We start from the raw sequence: 24600 nt of genomic DNA on the forward strand, positions 1-24600 counted from the left end.
GAGGGAAGAATGAGAGATATTTTATATAAGGCACTTGCACTACTTGTGAAGTAGTATAATATTATTTGAAAACAGACTTGGAGGCTGGGCACGGTAACTCACACCTGTAATCCCAGCACTTTGTGAGGCCGAGGCGGGCGGATCACAAGGTCAAGAGATGGAAACCATCCTAGCCAACATGGTGAAACCCCAGCTCTACTAAAAACACACAAAAAATTAGCTGCGTGTGGTAGCACACGCCTGTAGTCCCAGCTACTCGGGAGGCTGAGGCAGGATAATTGCTTGAACCCGGGAGGCGGAGGTTGCAGTGAGCCAAGATCATGCCACTGCACTCCAGCTTGGCACCTGGTGACAGAGCAAGACTCTGTCTCAAAAAAAAAGAAAGAAAGAAAGAAAGAAAGAAAGAAAGAAAGAAAGAAAGAAAGAAGGAAAATAGACTTGGATTAGTTGTCAATGTATAGTGCAACTCTAGGACAGCCATTAAAATAAATTTTAAAAGAAGCATGATTTATATGCTAAAAATAAGAGAAAATAGAACCATGTAAAATGCTTTATTAGAAGCCAAAAGGCAAGAAAAGTGTGAAGGACAAAAGTAGCAACAGAGAACAAAGGTAATGAATAAAAAACAGGAACAAATATGGTAGATATTCATTCAACTAAGTCAGTAATCACTATTATAATTATCTAAATATACCAACTAAAGACAGAGATTTAAGAACGGATCAAGAAACGAGTTGCCAACTACATGCCATCTACAAGAAACCAGCTTTAAATAACAAGAAAATATAGATTATAAGTAAAGGGTTGGAGAATATTATGTAAGTGGTTGTAGCTATCTTAAACTTCAGACTGAGCAGTTCAGAGCAAAGATAGTTGTCAAGGATAAATGGTGTATTACATAATGATAAATGAGTCAATATTCCAGGAAAACACAAAATCCTTAATGTATATGTACCTAGCAAGGTAGCATTAAAGTATGTGAGACAAAGATGGATAGAACTACAAGGAAAAGTAGATTTATTCACAACTAGGTGGGAAAACTTTAGCATTCATCCATCAAAAATGAACAGGGGTTCTGGGTCAAGATGGCTGACTGGAAGCAGCTAGTGTGTGCTGCTCTGATAGAGAGGACAGAGAGTGGCAAGTAAACACTAGCTCTCCAACGAGATCACCCAGGAGGACAGGTTTAGAATCGTCAAGGAAGTAATGAGACTTATGGAGAGTTCAGAAGAGTGAGAAGGGAAAGCTGCCCGCTATGGACTGAAGCGGAGCCAAGGCAGGTCCCCACCAAGGGAAACATTAAGTGAGCAAGAGTGCCTGATGACCCACACTTTGTCCATGGACCTTTGCAATCCTGGGCACAGGAGATCCCCCCACTTCCCCACAGGTCCTCCAGACTGACATGGAGAACTTCACAGAGTGTGGGCAGAGCCACTGTTCAGGCCGATGAGGAACCCCAAGGGCACTGGATTCCTGAACACCATGGCACCAGGTGTCTTAGCTCCACCAAGCAGGAAAGCCAGGCTCTCTTGCAGCCACAGTGCTGAGGAGTAGACAGACTACAGGCCTCACTTCCATCAACACCTTGGCGGGGGCCCCCGACAGAGCCACCCCACCTCCGCCTGGGCACTAGGGCCAGTAGCCGCTCTGCATTTCTCTGGGATGGTGATTCCAGATGTAACCAACCGGTCTGCCCTTTTTGCCCCTGCCACAGCCCTCACCCCCACTGCCCTCAGGCTACAGTTAGAGCAAAGAGCGTAAGACTCGCAGGCCCCCAGCACACCACAGCTGCCTTATGGAAAAGTGGCCAAACTATTTTCTACTCGGGTCCCTGCCCCTGCTCTTCCTCACTGAGCAGCGCCTTGTGACCTGGGTCTACAGCACAGCCTCCCTGCCCCAACCCAAGCACTTCAGTGGTGGCTCTGCATTTCCCTGAGGAGGAAATCCCAGCGACAACCCACAGGCTCTTGGCCATCGCTGCTGCAGCAGTGCTGCCCTTGCTGCCCTGAATAAAGACCCTGCTCACTTTGCAGGCACCTCCAGCACACTGCGACCAGCATAAGGAGAGGAGCCCAGTCTTTCTTCTCTGTGAGCCCGTGACTCCCTGCTCTTTACTAGCCAGGGCCCTGAGCTTGGGCCTGAATGTTCATTGGGGTGGCCACCCCACCCCCAGTGAACAATCCTATTGGCAGTGGCATTGTATCTCTCCATCGTGGAGTTCCCAGAGGCAACTGACAGCTCCCCTTGCCACTGCTGAAGCAGCAAAACCTTCCTTACCAGTGCTGCCTGGTCCCCTGCCACCAGGCTGTGGAAGGAGCAAAAAGACTGCATGCTGTACTTGTACCTCTAGCATAACCCAGCTGCCCTACAAAGGAGAGGCCAGACTGTCTTCCCCATGAACCCTCTGACTCCCCTGGCTCTTTACCAGGCAGGCTGGGCTTGCAGTGCAGCCACTTCACCTTGGGCTGATCATTCTGACAGCAGTTCTATGATTCTCTTGGGTGGAGCCCCAAGAGACAAGTGAAAGGGTCTCTGTCATTAGCACTGCCAAGGTCCCCATCCCTGCTGCCCCACAACCAGGTAAGGAACAAAAAGCCTGAGCTTGCCCAAGGGCTGTGGTACACAGCACTGGAGGGCCCAACTGAGATCCGTGGCCAGCACTCAAGTAGGAGAGGACCCTGCACTCCCACAGCACCGAGAAGGGGCGTGGCTGCAAACACAAGGAAATACAGAGGAACTTAGTGGCTGACTAAGAGCCTGTCTGCTGGTCATTACTCTTAAGCATCATCTACTGGATTAGAGCCCAAATTTCAACACCAAAAATACTATGCTAATATAGACCCCTGTGAAACCAGTGACTAGAATTCAGCCACAAAAAAAGACCCTGCACAAAGCCTTGGCCCTCTGGAAACATCCAGAAATGAAGCTAACTGACTAGATTCAAATTACACCACAGTTAAAGGAACATCATCCCACACAGATGTGAAAGAACCAGCACAAGAACCCTGACAACTCTGAAAGTGAGAGTGTCTCCTTACGTCCAAACTGCCACACCAGCTCTCCAGCAATGGCTGTTAACCAGAATGAAATGGCTGAAATGAAAGACATAGAATTAAGAATCTGGATAGCAACAAAGATCATCAAGATTCAAGAGGAAGTTGAAACCCATTCCAAGAAATCTGAAGAATCCAGCAAAATGATTCAGGAGATGAAAGGTAAGAACCAAACTGAGCTGACAGAAGTGAAAAACTCACTACATGAATTTCATAACACAATCAGAAGTATTAACAGCTGAATAAACTAAGGAGAGAATATCACGGTTTGAAGAGTGGTTCTTTGAATTAACTCAGTCATATAAAAATAAAGGGAAAAAATTTAAAAAATAAACAAAACCTCTGAAAAATACAGGATTATGTAAAGAGATAAAATCTATGACTCATTGGCATTCCTGAAAGAGAGGGAGAGAAAGCAAGCAACTTAGACAACATATTTGAGGACATTTTCCAGAAAAATGTCTCCAACCTTACTACAAGGGTTGACATTCAAATTCAGAAAATTCAGAGAAGAAAACCCTTGCAAGATGCTATATAAGACAACCATCCCCAAGACACACATTATCAGATTTTTCAAGGTCAATGCAAAAGAAAAGATATTAAAGGCAGCTAGAGAGAAGGGGCAGGTCATCTACAATGGAAAACTCATCAGGCTAACAGTGGATTTTTCAGCAGAAACTCTACAAGCCAGAAGATGCAGGGGGCCTATATTAAGAATGCTTAAAGAAAAGAAATTTCAACCAAGAATTTCATATCCAGCAAAACTAAGCTTCATAAGTGAAGGAAAGATAAAATCCTTTACAGACAAGCAAATGATAAGGGAATTTGTAACTACCAGACCTGACTTACAAGAGGTCCCTAAGGAAGTACTAAATGGAAATAAAAGACTGTTACCAGCCACCACACAAACACTATTGACTATTGACACTCTAAAGCAAATATACAATCATGTCTTAATAGCAACCAGCTAACAATATGATTACAGGATCAAATCGATACATATCAATATTAACCTTGAACATAAACAGGCTAAATGGCCCACTTAAAAGGCACAGAGTGGTAAGTTGGATAAAGAAGCAAGACCCAAATGTATGCTTTCTTTGAAGACACCCATCTCACATACAAGAACACCCTTAGACTCAAAGTTAAGGGATGGGGAAATATCTATTAAGTAAACAGAAAACAGAAAAGAGCAGGGGCTGCTATTCTTATCTCAGACAAAACAGACTTTAAGCCAACAATGATCAAAAAGGACAAAATGGGCATTACATAATGATAAAATATTCGATTCAACAAGACAGAATTATCCAACTAATGGAACAGGTTAGAAAATGCATAAAAGTATGCATCTACAATGATCTGATCTTTGACAAGGCAGACAATAACAAGCAATGGGGAGAGGACTTACTATGCAATAAATGGTGCTGGGATGACTGGTTACCCAGGTGCTGAAGATTGAAACTGGACCCCTTCCTTTCACCATATATAAAAATCAACTCAAGATAGATTAGAGACTTAAATGTAAAACCTAACACTATAAAAATTCTAGAAGAAAACCTAGCAAATAACATCCTAGACATGGGTCTTTGCAAATATTTCATGACAGAGACTCCAAAAGCAATTGCAAAAAAATCAAAAGTTGACAAGTGGGACCTCATTAAACTAAATAGTTTCTGCACAGCAAAATAAACTCTCAACTGAGTACACAGACAACCTATGGAATAGGAAAAATATTTGAAAACTATCCATCTGACAAAGGTCCAATATCCAAAATCTATAAGGAACTTAAAAAAATAAACAAGCAAGAAATAAATGACCCCATTAAAAAATGAGCAAAGGACAGGAACAGACATATCTCAAAAGATGACATACACATGGCCAACAAGCATATGAAAAAATGCTCTATATCACTAAGCATTAGGGAAATGCAAATGAAAACCACAGTGATGCACCATCTCACATCCATTAGAATGGTAACTATTAAAAAGTTTAAAAATAGCAGATGCTGGTGAGGTTACAGAGAAAAGGGAATGCTTACATGCTGGTGGTGAAAACATAAATTAGTTCAGCCACTGTGGAAAACAGTCTGGAGATTTCTTAAAGAAGTTAAAATAGAACTACCATTCAACCCAGCAATCCCGTTACTGGCTGTATATCCAAAGGAATATACATTATTCTGCCATAAAGACACATGCACCCATATGTTCATCACAGTACTATGCACAGTATCAAAGACATAGAATCAACCTAAATGCCTGTCAGTGGTGGAGTGGATAAAGAAAATGTGGTATAAATACACAGTGGAATACTATACAGCCGTAAAAAAAACAAGATCATGTCTTTTTTGCCAACGTGGATGAAGCTGGAGGTCATTATCCTAAGTGAATTAAAACAGGAGCAGAAAACCAAATACCACATGTTCTCACTTATAAGTGAGAAATAAATATTGACACAAAGAAGGAAACAATAGATATTAGGGCCCACTTAAAGTGAAGGGTGGGGATTGTAAAACTACCTATTGGGTATTACGTTGATTGCAGATGTGACAAAATTATCTGTATACCAAATCCCTACAATATGCACCTTACCCATATAACATATGTGTACATGTATCCCTTGAACCTAAAAACAAATGGAAGATTAAAAAAAATGAACAGGGCCGGGCGCGGTGGCTCAAGCCTGTAATCCCAGCACTTTGGGAGGCTGAGGCGGGTGGATCACGAGGTCAGGAGATAGAGACCATCCTGGTCAACATGGTGAAACCCCGTCTCTACTAAAAATACAAAAAAAACATTAGCTGGGCATGGTGGCGCGTGCCTGTAATCCCAGCTACTCAGGAGGTTGAGGCAGGAGAATTGCCTGAACCCAGGAGGCGGAGGTTGCGGTGAGCCGAGATCGCACCATTGCACTCCAGCCTGGGTAACAAGAGCGAAACTCCGTCTCAAAAAAAAAAAAGAACAGATATCTAGCAGGCAGAAAATCAGTAGACATAGTTGAATTCAGCAGGACATCCATCAAGTGGACATACTGATATCTATAGACTACTTTATCCAACAAAGGAAGATTGCAAATTTTTCCCCAGCTCACCTGGAACATTCACCAAGATAGACCACACTCTGGGCTATAAGACAGACCTTAACAAATTTAAAATAATAGAAGTCATACAATTTCTATTCTTAGGTCATATGGACTAAACTAGAAATCAATAACAGAGAGATTGCTGGAAAATTCCAAAAGAACTGGAGATTAAAGATCATACCTACAAATAACACAGGAGTTAAGAAAGAAATCTTAAGAGAAACCAAAAATGTTTTGACTGAATGAAAAGAAAAATAAAATTTATCAAAATATGTAAGATAGAGTGAAAGTGGCGCTCAAAGGGAAATTCAGAGCACTGAATACATACCTCAGAAAAGAATAAAGATGTAAACTTAATATTCTAAGCTTCCTTTTTCAGAAACTAGAAACAGAAGAGCAAATTAAATCCTAAAGTAAGCAGAAGAAAATAATGAAAGTGCAGAAATAAATGAAATTAAAATCACATAATCAATTCAGAAATTCAACAAAACCAAATCTAGTTCACTGAAAAGATTAATAAAATAGATAAGCCTCTAGCTAGGCTAACTGAAAAAAAAAAAAGAGTGAAGATACAAAATACTGATGCTGTAAATCAAAGAGAGGATGTCACTACAGATTCTGTGGACATGAAAGGATAATAAAGAAATATTAGAAGCGACTCTATGCCCCCAAATTTGATATCCTAGATACAATGACCAATTCCCTGAAAAACAAAATCTGCTAAGACCCACACAAGAAGGAATAGACAATCTGAATAGGACTTTATCTCTTAAAGAATTTGAATTAATAATCAATAACCTCCCCAAACAGAAATCGCCAGGCCCAGATGAACTCACCAATGAATTCTACCAAACACTTTAAAAAAAATTTTACCAATTCTTTAAAATTTCTTTCAGAATATGGAAGTAAAAAGAATATTTCCTAACTCATTTTGTGAGGCTAGCATTACTCTAAGAACAAAACCAAGCAAAAGACATTATAAGCAAAGAAAACTACAGACCAATGCCTCTCAGAAATATAGATGCAAAAAAAACCAAAGTATCGGCAAATCAAATCCAACAATGTACAAAAGGAATTACACGCCACAATCAAGGGGGATTTATTCCAGGTATGCAAGGCTGATTCAACAATTGGAAATGGAATATAACAGAAAGTCCAGAAATAGATTCACATAAATCTAGTGAGCTGATCTTTGATATAAGAGAAAACACAATAAAATGGACCAATGGCCTCTTCAAAAAATGGTGCTGGAACAATCTGAAATCCACTTACAAATAAAGGGAATCTAGACGCAGAGTCTTACATTCTTAACAAAAAATTAATTCACAATAACACACAGACCTGAATTAAAAATGCAAATGCATAAAAATCATGGAAGGTTATGATTTAGGTGACCTTAGGTATAGCAATGACTTTTTAGACAAGATGCTAAAGACATGATCTATGAAAGAAAAAATTCATAAGCTTGGCTTCCTTAAAATTAAAATGTATTTAAAATATATATATATATAAGTAGATGATTTATTTGGGCCAAGCTTCAGGACTGCAATCCAGGAACACAGATTCAGTTTGCCCTGAATATACACTCCCAAAATTAAAACTTCAGTTGAGTAGAAGACAATGTCAAGAGGATGAGAAGATGAGCCACAGACTGGGAGAAATCATTTGGAAAACATTATCTGGTTAAAGAATAGTATTCAAAATAGACAAGGACCTTTTAAAAGACAACAGCAGGAAAACAGACAATTTCCAATTAAAAATGAGAAGACCTGAGTAGAGACTCCCCAAAGAAGATACATGATGGCAAGTAGTCATGAAAAAGATGCTTAGCATTTTATATTATTAGGAAATTACAAATTAAAAAACAATGAAATACCCCTATATATCTATTAGAATGGCCAAAATCCACAACACTGACAGCAACAAATGCTGGTGAGGATGTAGAGCAAGTGGAACTCTCATTCACTGCTGATGGAAACGCCAAATGGTACAGCCACTTTGGAAGACAGTTTGGTAGCTTCTTACAAAACTAAACAGACCCTTATTGTATGATCCAGCAATCATGTTCCTTGGCATTTCCTCAACATATCTGAAAATGTTTGTCCACATGAAAACCTGCACAAATGAATTTATAGCAACTTAACCCGTAATTACCAAAATTTGGAAGGAATCAAGATGTCCCTCAGTAGGTAAATGGATAAATGGCAATACATCCAGACAGTGAAATATTAATTCAGCACTAAAAAGAAATGAACTATCAAACTGTAAAACGACAGAGGAAACTCAAATTTGTATTATGAAATGAAAGAAGCCAATCTGAAAAAATAGCATACTGTATCATTACAACTAGATGATTTTCTGAAAAAGGCAAAACCATGAAGACAATAAAAATAGTAGTGGTTCAAGGGAATTTGGGGGAAGAATAAACATGCAGAACAAAGGGGACATCTAGGTGGTGCAACTAGTCCATATTATACAATCTTGGGGATGTGTCATCGTCTGTTTGTCAAAACCCATAGAATGTATAAAAGCAAGAGTGAAACCTAACGAATGATAATGATGTGTTAAGGTATGCTGGTGAATTGTAACAGATGCATCACTGTGTTGCAGGATGTCGATAGCGGGGTGGCTGTGCATGTGTGGGGACAGGGGACATATGGGAACTCTGTACTTTCTGATCAGTTTTGCTGTGAACCCAAAACTGCCCTAGAAATAAAGTTTAACTTTAAAAAATCAATTTTTCAGCTACACTAGCCTCATTTCAAGGCACAATAGCCACATGCAATTACTGGCCACCATTTGGACAGTGTAGGGGAAAAAATGTTAATTACTTATCTCTAAAGAAGACCTCTTAACAAGAGCTACACATCCACTCTGAGAAGAATCATCATGGTTATGACTCATCCTGTACTTTTTATGTCTCACCCACATAATTCTATTACTCTAAAAAATATTTTAAAGTACAAAAGAAGAATAAAGCATATTTCGAGTTACTGGACTGTTTAATGTCTAGGGTCCAACAAGACTGTGCCATTTGGCAGGCTTTTATTGATACTTGGGACGAGATTTAGTCCAAGCGCTTTCCACAATACTATACCACCAATGCACCTACATCTTTTTTTCCAAATGTGATCGCTGTTATGAAGAGTCACTGGAATATCTCCCTAACACCAAACACAGAGAAAAAACGAAAAAGAAAGCTTTTGAACATTCACTCATTCACATATTGAGAGGAATGTTAATAAGGCATTCAGCTTATTTTTTCTCTCAATTTTTGGAGTCTTTTGATGATTACTTATTGATAACATGTCAACTAAAAAATGATTACCAAGAAACATGTAGTCATCTTTCTATCAAATAGATATACAGGTAGATTTAATATGATTCGTAGAGGAATCCAAAGTTTATACAGTTTTGCCCAACCTAATACTCAATCTGTATAATCCTTTATCCATGCAGTGTCTCCAAGAAAACTCACTGAAAAATTCATCTATGAGATCACAACTTGCTGAAAAATTGGTAAATTAGAAAGACTATCTGGCCTTTATAAGCCTAGAAAGTATGTGAACTGATTTAGTTCATCTTTTTCTCACATACATCATCTAGCCATCTTGCTAGTTGTAGTGCTGCACCATGAAGTCAATCACACTACTTTTTACTTTTCTTCCAGATAGGTGGAAACACAAAGCCATACATAGGTTGTCTCTTCACAGCCGTGATCATCACGACACTCAAACTACAGATGTATTAAATCTGTAAACCTATATTAGTCCTAAAAAGCAAGCCAATGTGTACCTGACATTCACTATCACAAACTTCATGGCAATACCAGAGAAGTTGTTCTAGTGAACAACAAAAAAATTCACGCAAAAATTGTTTGTCACACAGCACAAATTGACTTAAAAGGACATGATTACTTGTAACATTGAAAGAAGATAGAGATTTCCTTTATTTATTGTCAAAAATGCATATTTCTCTATTTACACAACTTAAAATTGAAGAAGGGAAAAGCAGACACTAAATGAGTTAAATTTTGATTTCTGTTTCTAGTGGGTTTCAAAAACAAGAGAAGAGGGATTGTGATTGTTGTAGAATCCTTTTGACCTGTAAATCTGTCTTTAATGTACACATTTTTATGCATTACAGCATATTTTTAAAAATACTGCTTGTAAAATACATCTCTCTGTTAAATAATAATTTGTTAAGCAGTAAGCATGTATTTTTTTTTTTTACTCTCAAGATGTTAAAACAAAATCTAAATTTAGTAAAGTTGAAAGACAAAAATCAACACACAAAATCAGGTGCGTTTCTAAATACAAACAATGAACAATCCAAAAAAGAAATGAAAACACATTATTTGCAATACCATCAAAAATAATAAAATACCTAGAAATAAAATTATGCAAGAAAGTGAAAGACTCATACACTGAAAACTATAAAACATTGCTGAAGAAATTAAAAACAAATAAAAAGACATCTCATGTTCATGAATTGGAAAACTTAATATTATTAAGATATCAATACTACTTAAGGTACAGACTAAAGGTAATCTCTATCAAAATCACAATCAAACAGAAAAATCCACCCTAAGATTCAGAAGAAATCTCAAAGGACCCTCAAAGAGCCAAAACAGTCTTGTAAAAGAATAAATTTGGAGATCTCACATTTCCTGATTTCAAAACTTACTATAAAACGAGAATAATCATATGAACATGGTACTGGCTACAGACAGACATCTAGACTACAAGAACAGAATAGAGAGCCCAGAAACAAAGTCTTGTACACATGATCAATTGATTTTCAATAATGGTGCCAAAACCATTCAATGGACCAAAGACAGTCCCTACAACAGATGATGTTGGGGAAACTGGATATACACATTCAAAAGAATAGTCTGAACATAGTGGCTCATGCTGTAATCTCAACACTTTGGGAGGACGAGGCAAGAGAATCACTTGAAGCCAGGAGTTCAAGACAAGCCTGGGAAACACAGTAATACCCCAAATCTACAAAAAAATGTTTTTTAAAATTAGCTGGGCATGGTGGTATGTGCCTGTAGTCCCAGTTACTTGGGAGGCTGAGGTGGGAGGATCACTTGATCCTAGGAGCTCAAGGCTGCAGAGAGCTATGATCATGCCACAGCTTTGCAGCCTGGGCAACAGAGCAGGATTCTGTCTCTAAAAATAATCATAATAATAATGAATAAAGTTGGATGTTTACCTAACATCATATATAAAAATTAACTTAAAATGGATCAGACCCAAACATGATAGCTAAAACTCTAAAATTCTTAGAGTTTAACTGTTTAGATTTTTAGCTTATTGAGATATATTTAGCTTATTGTAATATGCATTTAGCTTTTTAGCTTATTAGCTACTTATCTTTTTAACTTATTACAATATCATTGTTTAGCTTTTTAGCTTATTATAATATAAAGATTATGCTATTACAATATTTTAAATAAAGTACCATTTAGATTAGATCTTTATGTGATAGTGAGAGATGTCACTTGTTTCCTGATAAAGAATTTTTGTCATTACTTTCCACTAAAAAACATCAAATTCTGAGTTTTGTTTAGATCTCAAAGTCCCTGAACATAAACTCAGCTCTCATGTCCTCACGTTTCAATAAGAACCACAAACCGGCTGGGTACGGTGGCACATTCCTGTAATTCCAGCACTATGATAGGCTGAGGCGGGCAGATCACCTGAGATCAGGAGTTCAAGACCAGCCTGGCCAACATGGTGAAACTCCATGTCTACAAAAATTAGCTGGGACAGTGGCAGGTGCCTGTAATCTCAGCTACTTGGGAGGCTAAGGCCAGAGAATCACTTGATCCCAGAAAGCGGAGGTTGCAGTGAGCTGAGATCATGCCATTGCATGCCAGCCTGGGTAACAAGAGAGAAACTACATGCCCTCACCCCCCAGCAAAACAAAACCCACAAACTAATCTATTTTTGCAGGATTGAAGCCCTTTCTTTTTAATAGTCTGTGGTGTTGTCGAATTTCGAACACTTTGATTTTCTTTGTGATGGTTTGCTGTAAACAAGATGGAGGGAAGTCTAGATTCTCTTTCCTTTTAATAAACCTGGCTGACCCTCTGACTGGACCTTGGTGGAGACTATTATCTATGCACAGAAGTGAGGTTTTTATCAGCCACAGAGTCTTAAAAAAGCCCTCCAGGATTTCTCTTTCTACAATATTATGGAGAATAAAAATCTTCTCTGGAATGTTTGCTTACAAATACTGTATCAATTTTTGCTTTTAACAATCTTCTGAGAGTAGAATTTGAATAAAAGTTTGGTAACGGCTATCTTGTGCTTATTATATAAGGTTTTCCTTTTTGCATGGAATTCATTTTTTTGGTTGTCTCTTGACATCAATCAAAAGAGGGATGTTAGAATATGTTCTGTTTTAGAATCATATTTGATTAGTAATTGTAGAATCCTCAACGCTATGTTACTCAAGAATCTCTTGAAATTGGGAGGTTGGTTTCCACTGTTTTGAATTTAGGTCTTTTTCAACTAGTATTTATGTTCAATAAACAACTTAACATAGCTGTTTTAACCTTCCTTATTAAGCAAGAAAGCAAAGATCACAGTTCTCAGCTTATGGGGGGTAGCCGACCTGGAGGCCTTCCTCAAGGTTATTTTAAAACCTTCAGCCTTAAAAATTTTATTTGCTGAATAATTCAAATACAGAATCTTATATGTCTATCACTTCCCAATGGGATCTTCTTAAGGCAATTCATGAAGCAGTTTGCAGCAGAAGACAAATTAAACTTTAAAAAAAAAACAAAACTGTGAGTAATAAGATACAGAGCCCATCACTATCACACACAATTAAGAGAGACAAAGGCGTTACCTACTTTAAACTTGGATTTAGCAATTCTCTTCTCCTTTTCTGCCTTAGGGGAAGTGATTCAGTTAGACAAATTCTTAGTCGTAAAGCAGCTCAATAAAGACAGGCATCACCCAGCTTTAGTTCAGTTGAATAACGTGGGCATTAGGATGCTGATCCCCACACAGTTGAAAATTCATGTGTAACTTTTGACTCCCCCAAAACTTAACTACTGATAGCCTACTGTTGACCAGAAACCTCACCGATAACACAATTAACACATATTTCATATGCATTATGTACTATGTACTATATTCTTACAGTAAAGTAAGCTAGAGACAAGAAAATGTTATTAATAAAATCGTAAGAGGGATGGGCACAGTGGCTCATGCCTGTAATCCCAACATTTTGGGAGGCTGAGGCAAGTGGATCACTTGAGGCCAGGAGTTCCAGACCAGCTGGGCCAACATGGCAAAACCCAACTCTACTAAAAATACCAAAATTAGCGGGCATGGTGGTGCATGCTTGCAATCCCAGCTACTCGGGAGGATGAGGCAGGATAATTGCTTGAACCCAGGAGGCAGAGGCTACAGCGAGCCAAGATTGGGCCACTGCACTCCAGCCTGAGTGACAGAGTGAAATTCTGTCTCAGCAAAAAGGAGGAGGGAGGGAGGGAAGGGAAAGAAGGAAAGGAAGGAAGGAAGGAAAGAAGGAAGGAAGGAAGGAAGGAAGGAAAGAAGGAAGGAAGGAAGGAAGGAAGGAAGGAAAGAAGGAAGGAAGGAAGGAAGGAAGGAAGGAAGGAAGGAAGGAAGGAAGGAAGGCCGGCCAGAAGGCCTGAGCTTTGTAATATTTTGTTTTGAAAAAGAAGATGAAAAGAAAAGAAAATTATAAAGAAGAGAAAATACATTTACTATTCATTAAGTAGAAGTAGATAATCATACAGGCCTTTATCCTCCTCATCTTCACACTGAGGGAACTGAGGAGGAGGAGGAAGAGGAAGGGTTGGTCTTGCTATCTTAAGGGTGGTAAAGGTGGAAGAAAATCTGAATATAAGTGAACTCATGCAGTTCAAACCTATCTTGTCAAGGGTCAATTGCATTTTTAAAATAATTGCTTTGGAAGAACTCTGTGTGTATTTGTGTGTATGACTGAGAAATGAGTTAGAAGAAAAGAGGACTGAAGATAGAAAAATACCAGCATTTCTAGTGGTCAATGTCTTTTAATTACAAAGAGAATTCAGCCTTCACCAAAATTGGCTTAATTAGTCATTTTCTCAGTAGAAAATTTGTAAGTGTAGGGTTTGACTGATTTTCACAGAAAGAGAAGGCTTTCAAAATTGTTAGTAAGAAGGATTCATCCTTCTTGCTTTTGTTAAGAAATAATTGTGAATGTTAAATTACATCAATTTTGTTGCCTGAAATGAGTTTGGAATGCTTGCTCTTTCTCAGCCAAAGGATATTTAAAATGATGTCCAATGGAACTCATTGATTTTAACTACAATATTTGTTGAAAACAAATATGTACATCAAGGTGACTTCATATGTCTTTTTCAAAACAAGTGTCTTCCTGTGCATTGATGTTTAGCAGAATTACACTTAGGAATTGCCAAACTTCAAAGAAAGAAAGCCTGACTCATCTTATGGATGGAGAAAGGAATCATTTACCAGACTCAACTTGGTGATTCTAGATCTTTAAGTTGCACTGAGGTCTACATTTCTCTGATAAAGAAAGACTCAATAAAACTCAATAAATTGCAAGAAAAAGAAAGAATAATGGGGAGGAGGAAATGTGATCACTATTCTAAAAGTCTAGGATTCTAGTTTAGTTTAATTCCAGAGTCATATGATGAAGAAGAGAGGAGAAGCCTGGCTAGAAAGGTGATGTTTGTCACTCAATTAATGTTTTGTTTTGTTTTTTTTTACCCAATTCATGATCTTGAATCTGCTATATTTACTGACCTACAATAAGTGTAGAGAGGATGAACTATATTGATAATCCTATTTATTGACCAGATTGAATACTCAGATTTGACTTTTGCATCTTTGGATGTTTTAAAGGCAGAGGATCTTAAATTCATAGTCAAAATACCTTTGATCCTGCCTTTCACATAAGGAAAATTATCTGGTAATTGAAAGTGCTCCAGGTAAAGCACTGTGATTTTCAATCACAGCACTAATATCCAGGCTGTGATATTACTTCTGGGAGAAACTTCTCACAAGAGGGAAGAGACGTAAATTGCTCTAAATGACTGCTTTTTATTCTTGAGGTTCCTGCCCCATCCCCAGCCCCACTGTCCCACCTGTACAGTTATTAGATAAATAAAATAAGGTTGAAGAAACATAAGGGATAGTCTTGGAGAGGAGATGAAGTTTTAAAAGAGCATCCAAAAAATGTGAGGGCTTGGGGAAGAGATCTAGAACACTATGTGACGAGGGAGGTTTGTAGGGGAAGAGGGTTGGAAATTGGGTATTTCCCCTATTCCAACTCATTTGCCTTGGCTATACCTGGTGGGGGCATCTAGGCTTTATTTTGCTTTGGCATGAATTAGTCAGATACCTTCTTCTCCATTAGCTCCCTCCCTGAGTCACAGCTCTGCCACCAGCTTGGGTTCTATTAATGTACTGAATTCCTGGGCAGTTGTCCAGTTCCCCCCATTGTTGGGACATCTCTAGTTGTATCTACAGGGATAGCCCCTTGGGGTTTCTACAGTCCTGTTGCTATGGAAACACCATCTCGGCAGGATCTAAAAACCTCAGGAAAAAGGCCTAAAGGTTTGACACTTTGAGTCAGATCCAAAATAAACCTTTGCTTGGCATAACTGATTTATGGTTTTTTTAACAAATTAATTAATTTATACTTTAAATAAATTATACTAGTTAAAAATAAAGTCTCTCTTATTCAAACTGCTGGGAAAAAAACAATATTCTGAGGGCTTTTTTTTTCTATTTGAGCAATTTTTATAAACTGTAGAGAAGCTGGATTTGAGAAATTCTCTAGATTTCCAGTTCTGAGAATTTTTTTTAGAAGGAACATTCAGCTCTCAGACAAAATGAGATGCTTTTACACAGCTGCAAGAAAGTAAATGAAAAATTAAATGCAAAGTAAGAAGGAAGGAAGTCAAGGAGATTAGAGCAGAAACAATAAAAAAAATTACAAAGCAATTGATAGATAGGGATTGCTAGTTTTTTCACTTGGGGTATTTATGCTCCCTGTTCCTGGGAACTTAGGTACTGTCAGACCACAGATCCCTGTTCCTGGGGAGAAAGCACCAGGGAATACAATCAAGCAGTTGTTTCCAACCTTTTTGGCACCAGGGACCAGTTTCATGGAAGGCAATGGTTTCATGGACTGGGGTTCAGAGGTGAGGGTGATGGTTTCAGGATTATTCAAACACATTACATTTGTGTGCACTTGATTTCCATTATCATTACATTGCAACATATAGTGAAATAACTATGAAACTCATCATAATACAGAATCAATGGGGGCCCTGAGCTTGCTTTCCTGTAACTAGTCGGCCCCATCTGGGGTGATGGGAGATAGTAACCAATCATCGGCATTAGATTCTCATAAGGAGTGCGCAACCTAGATCCCTCACATGCACAGTTCACAGGAGAAACTAATGCCCCCGCTGATCTGGCAGGAGGTGGAGCTCAGGTGAGCAATGGAGAGCAGCTGTAAGTACAGATGAATCTTTGCTTGCTCACCTGCTGCTCACCTCCTACTGTGCAACCTGCTTCCTAACAGGACCAAGGGTTGAGAGAACTCCTGCAATAAAGTTTCCAGTGAACTTGAATTTATCACCACCACCTGCCCATCTGTGGTTCCCTATATTAGTGGATCAACCAACAGTGAAGAAAATGACTATACTGGTAAAAGTAATTGTTAGTGATTATGTCAGAGGTGCGTGAACAAGAGCAACTCCATCTTGAATAGGGGCTGGAGAGCATGAGGCTGAGGCCTGCTGGGTTGCATTCCCAGATAGTTCAGGCATTCTATGTTATAGGATGAGATATGAGGTTGGCACAAGAAACAGGTCATAAAGACCTTGCTGATACAACAGCCAGCTAAATTCCACCAAAACCAAAATGGCAGCAAGAGCGACCTCTGGTCATCGTCACGGCTATACTCCCACTAGCACTATGACAGCTTACAAATGCCATGGCAATGTCAGGACATGACCTATGTGGTCTAACAAGGGGAGGCATAAATAATCCAACCCCTGTTTAGCATATCATCAAGAAATAACCATAAAAATGGGCAAACAGCAGCCCTCAGGGTTGCTCTGTCTATGGTGTAGCCATTCTTTTATCCCTTTACTTCCTTAATCAACTTGATTTTGCTTTGCACTGTGGACTTGCCCTGAATTCTTTCTTGCATGAGATCCAAAAACCCTCTGATGGGGTCTGGATTAGGAGCCCTTTCCTGTAACAATTACCATGAGGCGTTAGGGGTGCTGTTGCATGGTGAGGAAAGAAGAAACATAGCTAGAAATTCAGATTTCCTGGAGCATCTCTTGGTGCTTCTATACCTGGTAACAATGGTCACCAGGCAACTACAGGATACAAAGCCTAAGAAGGACAAAGCAGTGAACATTCAGACCTTTCAGTGAAGACCTGGGGTGCCCCTACCAGGAGTACAATGTAGATCAACCCAAGTGCTGCTTGGAGCTGAGGAGGATCCGGATCGAATGCTGGAGGGCAGAAATGAATACCAACTATGGCCTCAAGGCCAGCAGGATTTGGAACTTCTTTCACTTATTATTTTGTATTAAGTCATTGTGGTATTTTGGCGGGTTACCACCATGAAGGGACTTGGGGAGAGATGGGTCTTCAAAGTAAAGGAGAGCATTTGAGGAGTGGAAGGGGTCAATTGTTAACAGACATCACATGTGTGCTATTTCATGTGGCTCAGCCCCATCTCTGATCCCAGTCACTGCTGCAGAGACCCATTCCAAGGAGGCATTGACTGGTTTTGCAGAGTCTTGCTTCTAGTCCACACTGCATTCCTCTTTCTCCTGCCCTGGCCTTCCTTGATGTGATGGCATGAGCCCCTTTACAGGAATGCTCTTAGCACTCAAGTGTATATAACCTGGAAGTGGAGATGGGGAGATAATGGCAGCTGGGCCAGTGTTGAATGTTAAAGCCTCTTCCTTTCCTAGTAAACTATTCTGAGGCATATTTCTTGAGCCTCATCAGAAGGTCCCGTGTGATGGTGTTCCCAAAGTCCTGGTCAGCTTAATAAAAACACAGATGGTATTGACTTTTTTTCTTCCTTCTCTGTTTCAGTTTGTCAGCCCTTCACTTCTGCTCCCTGGGATCACCTCCCAAATGAATTGCTTTCACCCTGCCCTTTGTCTTCCCATCTGCTTTGGGGGAAACCCAGTCTAGGACACAGATCTTCATAACAGAGCCTTAATTTCCTTTGGCCACCCAGAGCGGCATTCATTCTTAACTTCCTTTAGAAATGCTTCAATGCGATTTGGAGTTAGTGTCCTTGAATAAGCCAATTCTACTTTGGAGAGTTAAGGCTGGCACTTTTCCCTGGAGACGACTTTCTTCTTTGCTGACCTCATTGCTAATGGCCTCATTTATGTCTCTAGTTCTTGTTCTTTTTGGAGTTTAAGTAACACTTCCAGTATCTTTGAAACAAACAAACACAAAGCAAAGATCTAACTAGTCTTTCACATTAACCTTGTTCAGAAGGTTAATGGTAAATATCCTGGTAAATATCCAGGATTTAACAAATAACTAGTATATTCTCTCTAGTATTCCCCTTTACCCTTTAGATGCTGCATTTGTTTTCTTTGCTATTTCAGAGTCTTAAAATCTTGTTTTCTTCCCTCTAAATGACCGACTATTTTCTTTGGCATGGACACAGAGAACAGCAACAGTTAAGCTTATTGCTATATGAAAGGGCCGCGTTTGTTTAGAAGTTGCTCAGAAGGCCGTGAGAGCAAGTGACCTGGATGATAGGAAGTAGCCCCGGGAAACTTACAAGTATTTTTTTTCCTGTCTTTCTGCCAGGATGCTGGTTTTTCCTTGGCTAATAGTAATTTGCAACGGTCAAGATTTATGCCAGTTGGAATCTCACAGGGTATCAGTCACATTGCTTTCTTATAAGCAATTTCTTACCCTTACAAGAAAAGGAGTAGGAGCATTGAAAGGAAAATGACATATTTAGCTTAGGGTTCTGCTTGACAAATGGCTCTTGATAACCTTCCCAGGTCAATTCCGGGAGAGTAGACAAAAGCAAAGAAAACAAATTGACTGCAGACAATGACATTCATCGTAATTAAAGAGAGAGCCGGTCCTTGTGAATAACAGAATAAACTTCAAAAGAATCCAGCAACTGCCCCAAACAGACCCATAAAGAGAAGTTAGAAATTGAAAGTTGAACATTAGGAAGCTCAAGAGTGAATCTGAAGACTGATGTGTTCCACATATTACCTTGAAGACTGTTCAGTTTCAACAAGGGATGGCTCACATCATTAAATGGTTGAGTGACTGTGGTTTCAAAGTCACAAAAAAGCTGTAAATACACATTTCTCAAGATGGAAGAATCTCAGGATTCCATAACATTGATCTCAGGTTGGAAGACAGTTTCAGAAAAAGGGGTAAAATTTGCTCCACTTTATTTTATCCCATTCTATTTTTTTAAGTTCCTGGTACATGTGCAGGTTTGTTACACAGGTAAACGTGTGCCATGGTGGTTTGCTGCACCTATCAACCCGTCACCTAGGTATCAAGCCCAGCACACATTAGCTCTTTTTCCTAAGGCTCTCCCCATCCCCATCCTCCCCCAACAGACCCTAATGTGTATTGTTCCCCTCCCAGTGTACATGTGTTCTCATTGTTCAGTTCCCATTTACAGGTGAGAACATTCAATGTTTGGTTTTCTGTTCTTGCGTCAGTTTGCTAGGAATAAGGGCTTTCAGCTTCATCCATATCCCTGCAAAGGACACAATCTTATTCCTTTTTATGGCTGCATAGTATTCTAAGGTGCATATGTATCACATTTTCTTTAACCAGTCTATCATTGATGGGCATTTGTATAGATTCCATGTCTTTGCTATTGTATATAGTGCTGCTTGTGTCTTTATAATGGAATGATTTATGTTCCTTTAGATATATTCCCAGTAATGGAATTGCTGGGTCAAAATTTGCTCTACTTTTCACTTTACTAGCAATATTACAATGTTTTCTGAGCATCACAAATAATATATAAGAACATTTCTAAATATGGAAGAATATTTGGTGTTTACCTCATCTGCATGAATAACGTAAGAATTAAGAAAAATAACCAGAAACTCAGGAGCCTCAGAGTGGGGTTTAAGAGTGGCAGTGTTTACTTTGAGAATCCCCTTATTAAGACTTACTTCAACAATGCACTGCTTTATGGTTGTATTAGCACAGGTTTCTGCTTCCTATATTATTTTCCTTATAAAACATTTACTTCCAGGACAATGGTTGGATTCTGCTTCCTTAGTAGTCAATCTCAATGAATCTGTTCTACATAGTACCTTCCAGATTAATTTACTTTTTCTTCTCCAGGACACAGGTAATAACACATCTGATTTCAGTCTTAAGTACTACTTTTGCTAATTTATTCCATTTTAATTTGCCATATTCCAACCCATGAGAAAGGATAATCAATATGATTTTACCTTAAGATATTTTAAAAATTGTAAACAAGCCCAATAGAGAATGACCTTCAAAAAGACTTTTATCTTATGGAGACCAGAATTTAAGAAGCAAGACAATGTGAAATTTCCCAAGTTCAATTAGCTCATCAGGTTATAGAGAAAGAAAACTAATGACTGAGTTATCATTAGGGCCAGCAAGGACCTCTTTAGGAGATGTACATTGCAATTTTAGAGACAAAATATTATAAAAATCTTACTTTCTCATTTCATCAGCATAACGGTCCTTTGGCAATTAAAACTTAAAGATGCCATCATTATTTTTAAAATATGGTTGGTTAATTCAGTCAAACAGATTTAATTCAATGACAAATTCAGCTGAATTATTTTCCATTGTACAAATAAAAAAACAGGCATGACATATAGATACAAAATTGGAATAGAATGAGTTGATGATTACTTTTTTGATAATTATCAACATTTCATTCTTTCCACTCAAATTGACTAAAAGAAAAGTCTTACATGCATCTGCTATCACATACCTGACGCTTTAACACTACAGAATATGTCCATATTTTCTGTATCTCAAATTACGTTCTTTCTGCCTCGAATGCACTTTCTGGTCTACAAAGAATATTTCCTTAATGATTTATATTGTTTTATATATTCATCTCTTCTACTCATTTATTCTTCCATTTTTACTGCTTGTTTTCCCTCTGTTTTACATTTTCAGTGTTTAGAGAAACCAATAGAAAAGTCACAAAGCTTACCATTTCAACCAAGGATAAATATAAGAACATCCCAGCAGTGACCGTGAAGATCCAGTCTTGAACACATGGATCAGCTGACACAGAAAGGCCAATGTATAACCCCATGAAGGCAGTCAGAGCGCTTATAAAATTCATCAGAATGGCAGTCTTAATAGAAAGTCCAGAGCTTAAAAGCACAGCGAAGTCTCCTGCAGTTTAAGGGGAAAGGAAAATATAATTATCACTTAACAGAAGATGCCTTTGCTAAAGTAACATGCTATTAGCTATTTGGAATGTCAGCAACTGGAACCAATTTTATAGGTAGAGTTGAGTGGTCAGTAAATAAAAAGCTTTCCTATATTTCTCTAGGATTCATAGCCACTTCATTGCACTGTTAGGAAGTTGCATTTCAAGAGTTCTATTCCTTTGGCTCCTCCTAAAGATTGTATATACAGAGAGATCTGTGACACATTCTTGAGTTCTTGATATCCTGTGACATTTCCAACTTAGATAAATGCAAAATAGTCATTTGCTTTCCCAGGGTTTCTAAATCTTTGGGCCTGGAAATTTGCCAGGTGAAATCATGACGCTATGTGCGATTTTATTTACTGTAGCAGGAACTGATGTGGGGAGAGAAAACTACCGAATAAGAGATTTTTAAAGCATTGCAGAAGTTGGTTGAGGAAACAAATTTTTTCCCTTTAGAAAATAATTATAGGAAAACAACCTCATTCTCTCCATGCCTTCCCTTCCAGAGAAGATTGACCTGTTAGTAAATCTGAGAGCATCTATTTCTTAGTTAGGGGGATTGAGACTACAATTCAATAAAAAGACAGCTTGGGGACCCAGTTTTCTAGTTCTATTGCATAATTGGTCCCACGAACGGGGCTTGAAACATCTCTGCTGGCCTGCTTCAGACTGTTACACCGCTCTGTGGTTTTGGGTTGAGGATTGAGAACCACATCACTGTCATAGTAGCAAAATGCAGGACCATAGATAGGGGATGGCTTCCAGATGAGGTACACTTTAATGCTCTCAGGAAGGACCTTGGAAAAGCTGCTCCAAGAAGGAGCCATTATTGACTCATCAATAATGAGTCAATGTCAGAACTAAGCAACAGACTCTGAGCTCAAGAGGGCAAGAGTCTCCTAGGGGCAATGTCGGAGTAAAAGTGGGAAGCAGAGAGACTGCAAAGAGCCTTCTCCCATGGGAGCCTGTGCCAGACCAGCCTCTACCAGCTCTGGGTCTGTTTCAGAAATGTCTGTTCTAAACCATCTTGTGCCCTGGGAGGCAAACTACACGGCTATATTGTCCTCACTTATTTGCGGGATCCAAAAATCAGAACAATTGAATTCATGGAGTTAGGGAACAGCATGGTCACCAGAGGCTGGAAAGGGTAATGGGGTGGGGAGGAGGGAGGAGGGGAGGTGGAGATGGTGAATCATTACAAAAAAAAACCAGATATAATGAATAATACCTAGTATTTGATATCACAACAGGGTAACTATAGTCAATAATAATTTAATTTGTACATTGAAAAATAACTAAAAGTATAATTGGATTGTTTGTCACGCAAACAATAAATGCTTGAAGGGATGGATACCTAGTTTGGCATGATATGATTCCTATGCATTGCATACCTGTATCAACACATCTCAGGTACTCCATTAATAAATACGCCCACTATGTACCCACACAAATTAAAAGAAAAAAAGTTACAGGGCATCTAAGATTATCCAGAAAAAGAGACTTATGAGCATCTGCCACCCTACACCTGTCATTTCAATGGCTTTAAACTTTTTGTATAAGTCAGATTGATGAGACCATGGTTTGTTTTTTGGTTTTGGTTTTGAGAGGGAGTCTTGCTCTGTTGCCCAGGCTGGAGTACAGCAGCACAATGTCAGCTCACTGCAACCTCTGCCTGCTGGGTTCAAGTGATTCTCCTGCCTCAGCCTCCCAAGGAGCTGGGATTACAGGTATCGACCACCACGGCTGGCTAATTTTTTGTTTTTAGTAGAGACAGGTTTTACCATGTTGGTCAGGCTGGTCTCAAGCTCCTGTCCTCAGATGATCCACCTGCCTCAGCCGCCCAAAGTGCTGGGATTATAGATGTGAGCCACTGTGCCTGACCGGTTTTAATTTAAACGTTATTTTCTCTTACTGACCCATTTGCTGACATGATGGGTAAAGTTCTCCTCCTAATATTTTTCTCACATTTAATATGCAGATTTTAAAGTCCTTGTCAAAACTCTTCAAAATATTTCTCTGAATGACTCTCTCCCATATGGAATTCTCTGGAATCCAAACAGAATCATTCCTGGCCCTGGGGAACATCATAAAGGAGTTTAACTGGATTTTATTCCAAGGTATAGGAGTTATTTTTCTAGTTCTCCTCTCCTTATGGCTTAAATAAATTATCAAAGGAAAGTATTCATCTTTCAATCATAGGTTAGAAAAAAAATCCTGGTAAACAATAGCTGGAAAGATTTCTTTCTCAACAAGCCGGAAACAGTGATTCCACAGTTTAACTTACCCATTTCATGTGGGATTTCATGACACAGGATAGCAATCGTGGTGGTCACTCCCGACTCGGACGACGATGAGAACGCTGCTCCTATAGCTAAGCCATCTGCAAAATTATGCAGGCTGTCCCCAACCAGAATCATGATCGCTAACAAGCTAATGGCTTTACCTGAAGCGCCAAACAAACATAGAAGAAGCATTAACAGAGCTCTACATATTTCACGAAATCCCTCAAAACCAACCAAGTTTCCCACCTACCCTTGGCATTCTTGCATTCCATCTAATTAAATAACATCACTTTGTTTCAGCAAAAGTCAGGGCTAGGGATTCAAATGTGATAACTCACACACTTAACATATGGTCACTGTTTTACTAACCGGTCTCATGAGACAAATTACATGCTGACATTCATTATTTTAACATCTTATGCAGTTATGCCAAAAGAAGAAAATAAAAACCATGTTACTATCTCCCAAAATACCACTGATGACCTTCCCGTATGTCTCTTGTAATGCATTTTAAAATAATTTAAGAACCTTGCTAGAGACTAAATGTTTGTGCCCCCCCAAAATTCATACATTCAAACTTATTCCCCTAGGGTGGTGATATTAGGAGGTAGGGCCTTTGGGATGAAATTAACAGCCTTATAAAAGATGCCAAAGAGCTCCCCTGCCCCTTCTGCCACTTCCTGCTGCAGGAAGGCGCCATCTATAAC

At 39.0% G+C, this 24600-nt stretch overlaps 1 protein-coding gene across 5 annotated transcripts in view; it reads right to left on the reverse strand.

Moving 5' to 3' along the window:
- Window positions 1-24600, reverse strand: part of SLC39A12 (solute carrier family 39 member 12) — a 72547-nt gene that overhangs the window by 8633 nt on the left and 39314 nt on the right. For 4 of the 5 annotated variants that reach the window (XM_037738999.1, XM_017529764.2, XM_017529761.2 and 1 more), the window contains 2 exons: window positions 23896-24054; window positions 21384-21571 (listed from right to left, as the gene is read on the reverse strand). In XM_037738999.1, the coding sequence (XP_037594927.1) occupies window positions 21384-21571; window positions 23896-24054 (347 nt within the window). Of the gene's footprint in view, window positions 1-16678; window positions 16800-21383; window positions 21572-23895; window positions 24055-24600 lie in introns of all 5 variants that reach the window. The other variant, XM_017529763.2, reaches the window with a different exon arrangement.

Source organism: Cebus imitator, unplaced genomic scaffold (assembly GCF_001604975.1).
Source record: "Cebus imitator isolate Cc_AM_T3 unplaced genomic scaffold, Cebus_imitator-1.0 Scaffold61, whole genome shotgun sequence".
Lineage (NCBI taxonomy): Eukaryota > Metazoa > Chordata > Mammalia > Primates > Cebidae > Cebus > Cebus imitator.